The following is a 13,298-nucleotide window of genomic DNA, read 5'->3' on the forward strand; positions in this document are numbered from 1 at the left end:
AATTCTTTGCCTTTCCACCACTTAAAATTGACATTTTACTCCTACTAAATATATATATATATATATAAATATAATCAATAATCAATAAATATAATCATCTATCTAGTGTTCAATTAAGAAGTTTATATTTTTATTAATATATTTGCATGAAAATTCTACGTACTGCGAAGGAGATACATTTTTCAAAACAGAAGTTCTTCGCATTCAGCCGTTCAAAATGGAAGCCGCCTGAAAAAGTACAGGCAGCACACATTTTGGTCGCAGGAAAATGAAGGAAGGCGCGGCCCGAAAGAGAGGAGAGAGAAGAAGACAACCACTGCGAATGAATCTGAAATTACAATTTTAGCATTAGCCGAATTCCTAACTAGGAATTGGAAATAGTGGTAGTTACTATTTCCAAGTGGATGGGCCTGGTGAACATTAGGCCTTCCTGGCCACGTTGCACTACATCTGAAATTTCTGTAAAAAAGGTCATCCACCATGACGAAGAACGTCAAATTTCAAATTTTCAAATTTCAGGATAATTTCCTGGCAGTTCAAAATTCCATTCTTCTCCTTCATGCCACTGAAACTCCTCCAGCCTTGCAGTTATCAGCTTGTTGCCATTAAATACAAGTTTTAATTGTAAAACATTGTCTAAAAAAAATATAAGATACAATTTTATCATTGTAAGTTCAAATGAACATTGCTCGTGAGCAAATTCAACGACAGAGAGAAGAGAGATGAACACTTCGTTGAAAGCAGCGAAAACCGGTTCCGATGACGAACCGAAGAGAGCAGACGTGCGGCGAAATCGATTCGTCGAAGCGAGGCATTGCTATTGGTCGGATTTGAAGGGCAAACGCGGTTGGCCGAAAACGGGACAAGCCGAAGAATGCCGAATGCTGCCGATCGCTCTTTGATTCAATGATTGGCTTATAGCTTCGATTCGATTCAGAGTGCTCGTTTTGGGCGTTTTCCAAGTTTGGGTGGTGGGTGGTTGTTTTTGCCTTTTCTGGGGGCGACTTTTCGGGCCAGCCTAAGTGGAATATTGATTGATGGGCTAAATGGGTGGTTGAGGTGAATAAGCAGGAAATTACCTAGCAATACATTAGCGCTGGAAGTCCGGAAAATGGTCAGGTAATTGAAAAGCCAGCAGAGAGCTCAACTTGATGCCAGCTCAATTGGTCAACAGTACAGTCGTGCTTGACCGATCTGCGTTGCTATTAAAGCCTGGCCTGGAAGCCAAGTCTTTTTGCATTCAAGGCCAAACAGAAACATACACGTCTTCCCTTCATTATTCATTTGCGAACATGACAGGGAAGAAAAGCAAACCACTTCCATTCAAAGTCAGCCATATGGAAAGATATCTTTTCAAACAAAGTGAGCAAAGAGTAGTCAAAACAAAGGGAAAAGCGGTCTGTCGCTGCGTGTGTATGTATAATACAGCTCGTGGCATTTTCGGGGGTTGTTCGACGGCAATTGACGGCAGCACTGGGTGAAGTAGAAGTACTGCGACAAATAGAACAGTGTAGGAAAAAATATCTGCAGAATATATCATCTTCAGTTCGATCTGGAATGGGTGCTCACAATTTTAAGTGTACTGATATCTGCTCTGTGATGCTTATATATACATATACAGAAATGAAAACATAAATCAGGGGTAAAGAAAACCTATTTAGGTTGTATATAAAAATCTTTTAGGGGGAAAAGAAAACCTATTTAGGTTGTATATAAAAATCTTTTTAGTCCCATACTCAGGTATTTCAACGGATAAAGTGAAAAATTTGTATTATACCAATTTTATGTAACCTTGCTTATAATAATAAAATAAAACTATTAGAATTTCAATTTTAGCGCCATCAAGCAGTTTTAAAGCAGTAACAAGCAGCAAAACGTGTACATGTAAAATATTATTGACATTCTTCTATGTACAAAAGTAATGTAAGATCTAGGTTTCAAACCAATAAAGCAGTATATTCTACTTCATAGGTTTTAAATGGTGCAAGTCAATGCTGCTACGTTAAGCAAATTAAAACTCAAACAAAGCAGTGTAATATTTTAAAGCAGTAAATGTAATGATGTGAGTCTTTGCTAATTTTGAAACAAAACTACGAATTTCGTAAAAAATAAACAGTTTTTACGAACAAGAAGATTATTGAATTAAAATGTGAACCACTAAAATATTTCCCTTTATACAGGAATGTTTAACCTAGATTTTGCCTAATTTTGAACTTGTAAAGAAGCAAAATTAATTAATTTAGATTTATTTAAATTGAAATTTATTTCATATTTCACATTCAAGATAAACATTTTAAAGTCCACTTGCAAATTGTGTATTTGCGCTTCAGTTTGTGTTGAAAGTGGAATTAACAACACCGGTAGTTTTTGGTTTCTGAAAGCGATAAGTCCATATTGGATATGCAAAACCAACGTAGCCTTTTGATTCGACGACCATCATCAATATTGATTGCCTGCTGCTCCAGTTGGCCCTGCGTGCGAAGGTATTTTACAATTTAGCCGCTTAAAATTTGTTATGCCACAAATCCCCAGCAGCGCCTGTCAAAACGTAAATTCAGGTGCCGAGGCGACACCTCACCTGTCCCGAATGTCCTGCCAGCACCACTCCCCACCCCACCCCACCACCGCCACCACCACCACCGCATGCAATCAGCTCGATCATAAATACTTCATTACCTTTTCCAAAGGCTCCTGCGGCCGATGACTGTGTGCGGGATGCACATTAGCTGCAGCCTTTTGGCCTTGTCCGCTGCACATTTGAAATGCTTTTTCCACCTGCCAGCTAAAATAATCACAGCTCAGATTGGTTTGCCAAATTGCTATTTATTAAAAATCAATGCTGCTGGCCACCGCCGGCCAACGTAATCGCAATGGACGGCGACAACGCCAGCAACAGCAAATCAGCAATTTCAGCAGCCTTAACAGCCTGTCCGACACCCTTTTATGTCGTGTCCCTAGGACACCACCTGCCACAAACCCCGGCCACACTGCAAGAAAACATGTGTCATCTTATGAAAATAATATTTTTTTAGCTTACCTATACATACACGAAAACATATCCCTCGGGCGACAGGTATTTCATTTTAACAAAATTGCACTTTTCATATTTCTCTTTGAAGATTTAAAAGTATTTATTTAATATATATAAAAAAGTTTATAAGTTTAAAGTCAATTTAATAATCAACTTATATGCCTGCAAGGTATAAATTCACTAAATTCAATATTAAAATAGTGCTCCCTTTTATATTTCACTGCCATTAAGATAGTTAAACCAGTTCAAGTTACTATCTTTAACCTGCAAAAGAGGTTGTAATGATAGGACCCCATTTGGACTTCATTTTTATCTGTGCACCCCGGCAGTGTCCTGTCCACGTGGCAGGGTGAGCCGCAACACTGGACAACACAATCGCCGGCTGGTGTGAGACAGTTGCTGCTAATTGAAATCCCATTTGAGGCGGGTATTTTCGATGTTCCACAGCCACAGCGGCCAGTGTAAGCAGATGCCGACGCTTGTCCTTGCAGCGCCAGACATATGCCACACCCCCAAAAGCGAGTGGGGGCGTGGGGGAAGACCGAAGGCGGTGGGGTTCCGGCAGGAGCTGTTCCAAGCAGCTGCCATTGCTGTCGCTGCTGGTTTTCGGTCGACATTTCCGGGCAGTCCGAAGTAATTGCTCGGCAAGCTGTTGCCGCTGATGGCTAGATGGGAAAGGGGGAAGAGGGGTAAGTGGAGCTGGCAGGACACAAGGTCCTGGCGTCTGGATGAGTGCCGAAGTGGGGGAGTGTGTGTGTGTGTGTGTGTGTGTGGCAGGCTGGTTACCCGGGGACACCGATGTAGTGGTCAGCTTAGCCGGCAAGCGGCTTACGTTGGGCATTTCGTTGTGACGGCCACGCGGCGTATGAGGAATGTCAAGTGAATGCGCCCGGAAGCGAAATTCGGCAGTCGCATTTGGCAGTTCTTAAAGTTAGCACACAGCACACAGAGCAGCAGGACAAATCGAATTCGGATGCACCATCTCCTGCTGCTGCTTTTCTCTCTCTGCTGCTGCAGTTACGTGACTTTTTGGGGGGCAATTTTTTATCGAACGACTTTCCCTTTGGCGGGGGGGGGGGGGGGATGAATCACAACCGCCAGCTGTATCCGTAGCCGTAGTCGAAGCCGTGGCCGTATCCGTAAACATATCCGGATCCGGGGCTTTGCATCGCAGCCGAACGGCCGCGCTTTGCATATTAACTAAGTGAAACATTTTCGTTGACAACTTTTCAAACATTTGTGCACCCTGTGCAAATGTTTACCGCCACCTCGAATGGCGGATGGGAGGTAGCTATCCGAATCTGTAGCCTCAAGACGTTTAAAATTGAAATTTAAATTCGATACATAAACTACGGAAATAGGAAAGCGGAGAAAAGAGAAAAGGGACTGCGGCACATCCTTTTGACCGTGCAGCTTAACATATCGACCCCCCTTCGGTTTTTTTTTTGGGGCTGCTTTTGGCAATTCGAAATACAAATTTTACACCATCCCCGGGAATCAAATGAGCCAAGGCCAATAAGTCTGTCGCCCCTTCGCTGGGCTCCAGTTTCCCTCTTTTTCTTTGGCATCTTTTTTTTTTTTCTTTTTGTGCTGGCTAAGCCCTCTAGCCCTTTTAACAGTCTGTCTGGGCCTCACAGGATTTGTGGCCAGTAGTCCTATACCCAGCCTTAATTTCGATTTACTCTTGCCAACACACACACCTACACACACTCACTGATGTTTATTAAATATTGAATGTTTTCCTTTGCTAGATGACTATGCCTCTGGCGGGCAAAAAGGAAAAGTTTCCTCGGGCGCTCCACTTTCATCCTTTGTGCCGGGCAGAATCCAAGGGAAAATTCTAAACTTGCACGGAGTTTTTGGGGATTGGCCCAAGGCTAATATGCGATTATGCAAAGTCCGGCAGATATAGATACATCAATATGCTATTCCCATTGACAGCACACACTGATAAAGATAACCACCGATTTATGTTTGAATATGATAGACTCTTGGCGATTTTCACTTTGTGCACTGAACTGTTAAGGGCAAACTTTTTTGTTATTAAATATTTACTATCATGTCTACTTTATCTTGATAATTGCCTTTTTTTTACATATCAATTCCGCCTTTTATATTTACTTATAAGCCATTTGTTAATAAAAAAGTGAACTTGCTTTTTTAACTGATTAGATACACGTGGGTAAGCCGGAAATTATTTTGTTTACTTCAGAAACACAGTCTTATTGGTATTAAAAGCTGTTGGTTTAAGGTTTTTGCAATTAATGAAAAAAGCGCCTTGTTTAATACTGCCATATATATGTATGTATTTTACTGTATTCTTTTATTTGTTAAGATTGAGGATTTAGCTTTGAGTTGCGTAAGAAACATGTTTCAGTTGATATCCCAGCGACTTTCAGTCGGTTATAACAGATTCGTTTGATCACTTAACGACCCCAGATCTCGACGGTGGAGTTGATTCCGCGGTTCACCTGACCACGAAGATTCACGGTGGCGAAGCGATAGCCCGGACCGCCGGAATAGAGGCTAGGAGATGCGCCGGAGTTGTTCTTAAAGTTGTCGTAGACGATCACGGCGGAGATGTTGTAGAATCCGGCGGGATAGTTCACGTTCACGTTCCAGTAGTTGTTCTTGATCGGATTGCGGACTTCCGTGGTGCGGGACAGCAGGTAGTCGTTGTTATTGCGACGCCCCCAGGTGGCGCCGTAGGCGTGGCAGCCAAGGATCACGGCCAGGACAACTGAGAGGATGAGCAGAAGACGCATGTTGAATGTTTCGTTTCGACGTTCTTGTATCGTTTGATAGTAACTGCTGCGAATGGCCAAGCTTTTATATCGCTTCGCATGACTAAGGCAATGTTTACAAAAGCGCTTCGCTTTTAATTAACTTCTGTTACAGGGCGGACTTATCGCAGCCCATGAGGTGGGGCATGGGGGCGAGAGTCTGGCAAAAAAGGCCCAATAGCGCGAAACGAAAGTAAGGTATACGAAACCCCCCGGCAATCAAGTGGCCGCGATAAGATTACCTGACTCACGCCAGCGGTTGTGCAAAACAAGGTGGCTTCTAAAGTTTTTGGCCAGCCTTCTAGGAAAAGATTTGGCGGGCTTATCACCGAACGCTAAGCCCTCCATACAGGAATTGAAGATCGGAAAGAAATCTCAGCTGCAGATTTCAACTTATAGATACTGGGTCTTGATTGGTAGCACTCGGACTTCTAAAGTTACCGAGGGCCATCTAATCAAAGTTTTCCATAGAAAAAACAATCGAATGCGATACATTCAGTTATTAGTCAGAAATTGATTTTCCTCGAAACTCTCATCAAGTGGCTTGCACTGACAAATTTTCACTCATTAGTTTGGCAAACAAAATCGAAATGCTTTGCTCTATAAATAATCCATAATCTAATGTAAGCCAATATATGCAAATTGGCAACGAACCAAACTTTCTGAAGCTGTCAATAGTTTTGTATATTGATTAATCAACTAGAGAGGAATGTGAATGCATAAGCAATTAAATTATGGCTAAGTAATTAAATTGTGAGTTATACGAGCAACATAAGGCTTGGCTGATGGAGAATTCATTGAAATTATAACATGGCCAAGACAAGTGTCTGTCGATTTAAGCCATGATTACGTCGGACATTCCTCACGACGCATCGCCTTTTGCCCACAAAAGTGTCGAATAGCGAACTTTTAATCATCCCTAATGTAATCCAACTTAAGCTGCCTGCTGTCATTAGCATTGTTTGAACTGGAACTCGCAGCTACTTTAATTAAGTCCAGAGATTATTCCATTCATGCCGGTGGCATTGCGTTCGTGGAGTTGGTTAATCTGCTACGGAATGCATTCGTGGAATCACAGCTCCACCGCGATCCTTGGGGGGTGGCATCCTTATCGCCTGACACACAAATCGAGCTGCTGGTCTCATCCTGGCTGCATATTTATTGCGAATTACCACGGCTAGCAGTCACTTGGTTTGGAATAAAATCTCATTACTTGCAGCAGCCGTGGCTGATGAGGGTGGACGTATTTGTCACTTATGAAAGGGATAATTCGCCACGCTCCCAGGATGTTTGCTACCCCCCACCCCTCCACCCACCACCCCCTAAAAAAAAGAACAAAAAACCGAAAAGGAACCCCACAATGACAACTGAAAGATACAAAGCAGCCAGAAATGCCTGAGGGAATGTCGGCGAAGCATTTTGTACCCACTGCCATTGCCATTATCCGATTGCAGTCTGTGCTGGCATTTTGTGCAGCAACTTGTTAATCACATTTTATTGACACATCGCCGACTCTCGGGGGAATCGATTTCCATTTTTAAATTGGCCAAATTAAGGGCTGCTTTTGGCCTTGCTGGGCCCCCCCATTTCAGTTTGGCTGCTACATGCGCTCGCTTGATAAGCAATTTGTTGTGGACTCACCCGAACATGAAAGACATACACTACAAGAAAAAGTTGTATCTAACAGAATTAGGTTTCGAATTAAAGGTGCAAATGTTTGTAAATTTTCTATATACGTGCAATTCTAGCAAGTCTGGTAAGCAGTAACATAACGATAAGAACCTAACCAGAAAAAAAAACAACAAGCGCAGGGTTTTATCTAAAAAGATCTTTTGATCTTTGTTTATACTTATTTTGCTTATACTTTGATACCCTGTGTTAACCATTCCTTTAATTAAATAAAATAATATTGCTTAGAACTCTTTCTTTATTGATTGATTCCATAGTTTTGCTTTCTCAATTTCTTCTCAAGTATAATAAAATTAATCATGTTTGCCATTTCATATTCGACTTCAATTCGTTTACAACATGCTCCCAAAGATCACTTAACGACCCCAGATCTCGACGGTGGAGTCGATTCCGCGGTTCACCTGACCACGAAGATTCACGGTGGCAAAGCGGTAGCCCGGACCGCCGGAATAGAGGCTAGGAGATGCTCCAGAGTTGTTCTTGAAGTTGTCGTACACGATCACGGCGGAGATGTTGTAGAATCCATTGGGGTAGTTCACGTTCACGTTCCAGTAGTTGTTCTTGATCGGATTGCGAACTTCCCTGGTGCGTGAGAGGAGGAAATCGTTGTTGACCCTGCGCCCCCAGGTGGCGCTGTAGGCGTGGCAGCCGAGGATCACGGCCAGGACAACTGAGAGGATGAGCAGAAGACGCATGTTGAATAGGTTAGTTGAACGTTCTTGGATCGTTTGTTGGCAGCTGCTTAAAATCGGCGAGCTTTTATAAGACAAGACACTTTTAATTAAATTTTTTACAACGCGCTCTTATCTCGCAGAAAAAAGTGGGAAATGGAACAAGAGTCTGGCAAAAACAGTTCATATTTTTGTATTCTCTAAATATCACGGTTATTAGGTGTTTCGTCAAAATGCTGATAAGAAATGATGATCCCCTCTTGAATGACTAACAAAAACATAAATAGCAGCTTTATCTAGAAAGTGTTTGGTGTTTCTTTAACACTTTTATGCTTTCGTCATTCTGACAGTCGAAACACTTTCGTTACTCTAAGCCCACTTTAAGACCATTTTGGATTCCTTAAAAACAGGATGTTAGATAATAAAGGCGATTGTACACTATTTGTTTTCAGTGCACACACATGCACTTACCATCGTCAGATTCGACAATTGGCAAATTTAAAAGCAATAAACGTACAGAGAGCAAATTTTTGGGTTTATGCCCCGTCCTCGTTTAGCCTTTTTTAACTGCTTGTCAGGGGCGTGCAGGGGGCTGGAGGCGGGGGGCGTTCCACCCCCAGGGGGGCGGACGAACGCGTGCCGTCGGTACTTTCCAGCGATGGCGGGTTTCACCCTATGGGATTGGGATATGTCTGGGATTCCATCGCAAGCTGCCAGTGCCATTCAAAAGAGGACTTCCCTTTCATTTGCGCTTTCAATGTCGATAGCTGGCACGACACTTTCCCACTTTTCCATTTTCTCTCGCCAATCCCCTCCTCCGTCCCCCTTGAAGACCAGAGTTCAAGCTGCGCTTTGGTAAAATGTCAAGAGCGGAATGTGCACTTTTGACAGTTTCAGTTCATTCGTCGTACCCCCACCGAAAGCCCAGGGTAACCCTAAACATCCACCCGACATCCGCACACATGGCAACCCTGACACGTACCCCTAATAAAACTTTCTCGTTGGACGAAAGAACAAAGTCAAATATTAGGAAAAATGGGAAGTATGGCAGCAGCAGTGGCAGCGGCTGGTTTATTTTATTTTATTTTTTTTATGATTTTAATGTGCTTTTTGTGCCGTAGAAACCTCTCACAACCACTGAACACCCCCTTCAGTGGAACGAAAATCGAGTTTAGTTGCTATGCTAAACAATGGAAAGGCGAAATAATAATCCACACAATGGGGTTGACTCCTTACTCGCATTATTTCGAATTCAAGGAATTTTCCATTTTCGAGCGGTTTTCATAAAATGTTGTTTGACTTTAAATGCGTGTGTTTGTTTGCTTTCTACTTAAGTATGCTTCACGTTGCCAAAAAGCCCGCAACTTTCGGGCTTTCATTGAAATAATATTATATTAGTATATTCTTCATTGAGGAGTTGCCATAACAACATTTTCAATTGTTTTTCACTTTAATGCACACAAAACTGCGAGCGATAAAACAAAAAATTATGAAATACTTGTAACTTTAGCCTATTTTATTACGAGTTTAAATTGCCAAAATATTGTTTTACCGATTCTGAAGTCCATGATGTTTGTATTTATTATTTGAATAATTTTGTGTATATTTGTTGATTTGTGTGTATTTCAACATAGTGTTTATTACTATATATCGAAAGAATGTAAATTGAATAAACTTTTCTTAATGATGCAACAACTGGTCGAGAAACTAATTTTCACTAATTATTAAATGTAGATTGTTTTTTTTTTTGATAAGCTTATTTATATGTTCAGTTTGTGTAAAAAGTCGCAGAAAACTTCGTATTGCCAATTTAAAATCTGTTATTTTTTTTGTATGTTTTCGTGGTTTAAGAGAAACTATTTCTTTCTTATATTTTACAAATATCGTTTGCGGTGGAATTCCGAGTAATTCAAACTTATTCCTTAAGAACTTGTCACATTCCTGGAATTTTAAAGGTTCCAACGTTGAGAATGCAGAATAAAGAGGGTTTATTTCTAAAGGTGTGGGCTGCAGTTAGCTGGGAAAATCAAAGGGTTGCGACTTTTCCACGACAGTGTGATTCCTGTGCAGGGTCCTCCTTTGTTTTTTTTTTTTAAGCAATATGCAAAATGGTTCCTGGCCAGAAACATAAGGGAGGCCCAATGAATGGCCCCCTTGAATTTAATGCGCCAGCAGCAGCAAATGCAAACATAATGAAAGCGGGAAGAGCGGAAACGGAAGCGGGAAAAACAAAAGGAAAATCTAAAGCCGATGCGAAGCCGGGGCGTCAAAGTTGTTTGCCCTTTGTTTTGCTGGCTGTTACTGTTGTTGCTGCTTTTGCTGGCATTGTTGTTGCTGTTGCTGCTGCTGTTGTTGTTGTTAATTGCTGACTTAATGGCGCTTTAATTAAATCGCAACACTGCAGGCGGCCCAACTAGGTAAACGAAGGGGGGGGGGGGGTGGTTGGTGTGGAGTCGGTGCGATTTAAGGGTGTGAGATGGCTGGCTGGCGGAATTCTTGCACATGGCGACTTCCGGTTAGTCACGAGCCAACCCTACGACCAACTTGATTTGTGACCCTTTGTTAGTTGTAAACGGTCGAAAGTTGTAAACTGTTTTTGCCATTTTTATTTTATCAATAGTCGAAGCATCAGGCATGCGAAACTGGCGTTTTTATAGCTAGGTCTACATAATTGCAAAAATATAAAATCAGCAAAGGCAAGAAATCAGTAAATTATTGAAGGTAACTCATTTAATATATATACAAATTCATGAATTCATATTTATGTTAAAGTAATATATTACAAATTTGATCACTGTCAGCTTGTTTTTTATAAGTTTCCATCAAAGTTCTGCAATAAAGAAGTCTTTTAAAAAAGGGTGTATAAAACTGTTAGTTGTTCATGATGAATAGAGCATTTCAACTACATTTTAGCATTGTAAGACACATATAAAAATTAATTCAAATAGTTGTGCCATGCAGCTGAGTAATATATACGTCATTCGCAAGCGGCACTTTGATTTATTTTGACTGATTTTGCAATCCATCGCTGTCGGCACTACGATGGCCCCACCCCCAAAATTGGGCGGCGGAAATGGCCAAAAGCTGCAGCTGGCGATAAGTTGGCAGTTGCTGTTGTGGCAGACACAACATTAGATTCGATCTTGGGCGCAGCGAGTGCTTAATTGCCGGTTTGGCTGTCTATCAAGACAATCAAGTTGAATTATTCCAGTGGTTATTGTTGCTCGCCGTGCAGTCTGGCGAAAAATTTTAATTAATGCAATTGCAGCGTATAACTACTATAACTAACAAGGAGCAGCAAAATCCATTGAATTTCGCTGTCAAATTGATGAACTTTCGCAACCAATTGGCGGTGGCGCAAGTCTGGCAGCTTGTAGTTTTTGTTCATTGTTTTTGGTACAATATTTACGTTTAATCAAATGGAAAATCCTCTGCGATAACTGGTAGCTGTAATAACAATACATCCAGTGTGCCTTGTGCCGGAGTACTCGTAAACATAATCGCAGTTTCAGTTGTGCGATTTCCTGCCATTCGAATGGATGGATAGTCTATTTATTTTGTGGTTTGCAGTTCGCCGTATATACATATGTATGTACATATGTGGATTTATACATAATTTTAATTAAAAGTGGTAAAAAACACATGTGCCGCAGCGAGTGCACATAATGCGGTGCAGATAAAAATGCAATGTGCCCGCAATACCGCAATTTGTTTAACATTCCAGGCAAAACGCGGACTGCATAAACAATTAAACCGATTGAGTTGAAAATGGCGCGTAAAAAATGCACTGTTAAAACCGCAGGATAAAAACATACATTATATTGTAATCTAACATTTCGATCGTGGCCAGTCAAAGACCGCTTGATATGTTTACTCATATTTAATTGGTTTAGTGCCTGGCGGTATCGATTTCCGGCGTGTTCATAGTGCCACAAATCATCGGAATTCATAAATAATAAAGCCTTTTAAATGATTTAAAAAGCGTTTTGCATATTTCATGCCAGTTCCCAGCTCCTCTGGCTGCCAATTAAATGCTAAATAGATTAAAATGGCAAAATAGCGATAAACTCAATCAGAAATTCTGATTTATGCCTGCCAAATAGGCTTGTTCAGCGCAGTGAAATGCATACCCACGCTCTTCAACTAGCCTGCACTGTTGCACATTGAAGTATTTATTAATACTTTTAGTATGAATGCCATTTTTATCGTTCTATCATCATCATCATGAATAATTAACATGTAAAATGACTTGACTTACACGGAGTTAGGCAAAAAATAGTTTGTTTTTTAAACTTCTGTTTAAATCGTTTAAGCTTTAGCTATCATAAATATATATCTGATCTATTAAACTCCTTCGTTACTTTTAAATTAAGCTTCTTCATAGAGTGCAAAACAAATTATTTATAAGCCCCATCTAATTCGGCGATCTTATCAAGGCAACCAGCCGCAAATCGATGGGAGAGACGTGCTCATAATGCGTCAACTAATTGCTCATTAATTCCCAAACATGATTTCCAATTCAATCAGACTCGGCTAATTACAAAACTTAATCCCATGGAAAGGCCGTTACCCCCCCAAAAATAACACCTGTTGATGCATATGTACATACATATATGCGTATATCCGCGTTGTAGACTTCCGCTTCCCGCACTTCCGATTTCCCATTTTCCTCGTACGCAGGGCCAACGGTGTTGTTCCACGGCAAACTTGCGTCCGGATTTTCCCATTTAGTTTGTTTTGTTTTCCGATTCCATTTTTTTTTTGCCGACTCAAAGGCAAACACATAACACAGCGGCAACCCCCGCTGGACACGCCACCCCCCCCTCCCTCTAGAGGGGCTGCTACTCAAAGTTTTGTCGTTTGGAGGATGGCAGAAAAAGCGAATGTCCACTGACAGCTACCAACAAGAGAAAAGCGATTAAGTCCACCCGGCGTACTACAGTCGACTTAAGGCGATATGGCATCTTTGGGTACTCTTTCTATAGTAATGAGTATGTTTTTGGCACAGCTAATTAAATATTTACCATTAAATAGTACTGCTAGTTTAAGCATCAAGGATGTCAAGAAATGTCTTTTCTTAAAGAGTTAGGCCTTCAATTATCTAAAATCATTTACAATATACTA

At 41.1% G+C, this 13,298-nt stretch overlaps 2 protein-coding genes across 3 annotated transcripts; both read right to left on the reverse strand.

The window, feature by feature from the left end:
* Positions 1 to 3,274: 3,274 nt before the first annotated feature.
* On the reverse strand, positions 3,275 to 5,836 carry CG13323 (uncharacterized protein). Of its 2 annotated transcripts, none has more exons than NM_001299441.1 (1): positions 3,275 to 5,836. In NM_001299441.1, the coding sequence occupies exon 1, from the start codon at positions 5,794 to 5,796 to the stop codon at positions 5,458 to 5,460; it is 339 nt and encodes a 112-aa protein (NP_001286370.1). In that variant the 5' UTR covers positions 5,797 to 5,836; the 3' UTR covers positions 3,275 to 5,457. The 2 variants fall into 2 exon arrangements, with proteins under 2 accessions (NP_001286370.1, NP_610832.1); NM_136988.3 differs by having other exon boundaries at positions 5,316 to 5,836.
* A 1,889-nt stretch (positions 5,837 to 7,725) lies between these two features.
* CG13324 (uncharacterized protein) lies at positions 7,726 to 8,236 on the reverse strand. The gene has a single exon (NM_136989.2). The coding sequence runs from the start codon at positions 8,196 to 8,198 to the stop codon at positions 7,860 to 7,862; it is 339 nt and encodes a 112-aa protein (NP_610833.1). The 5' UTR covers positions 8,199 to 8,236; the 3' UTR covers positions 7,726 to 7,859.
* Between the last annotated feature and the right edge of the window lie 5,062 nt (positions 8,237 to 13,298).

The sequence above is a fragment of the Drosophila melanogaster genome, chromosome 2R (genome assembly GCF_000001215.4).
Source record: "Drosophila melanogaster chromosome 2R".
Taxonomy (NCBI): Eukaryota; Metazoa; Arthropoda; class Insecta; order Diptera; family Drosophilidae; genus Drosophila; species Drosophila melanogaster.

Excerpts from the sequence above, each read along its gene's own strand:
- CG13324 (NM_136989.2), bottom strand. The coding sequence starts at position 8,198 with ATGCGTCTTCTGCTCATCCTCTCAGTTGTCCTGGCCGTGATCCTCGGC.
- CG13323 (NM_001299441.1), bottom strand. The coding sequence starts at position 5,796 with ATGCGTCTTCTGCTCATCCTCTCAGTTGTCCTGGCCGTGATCCTTGGC.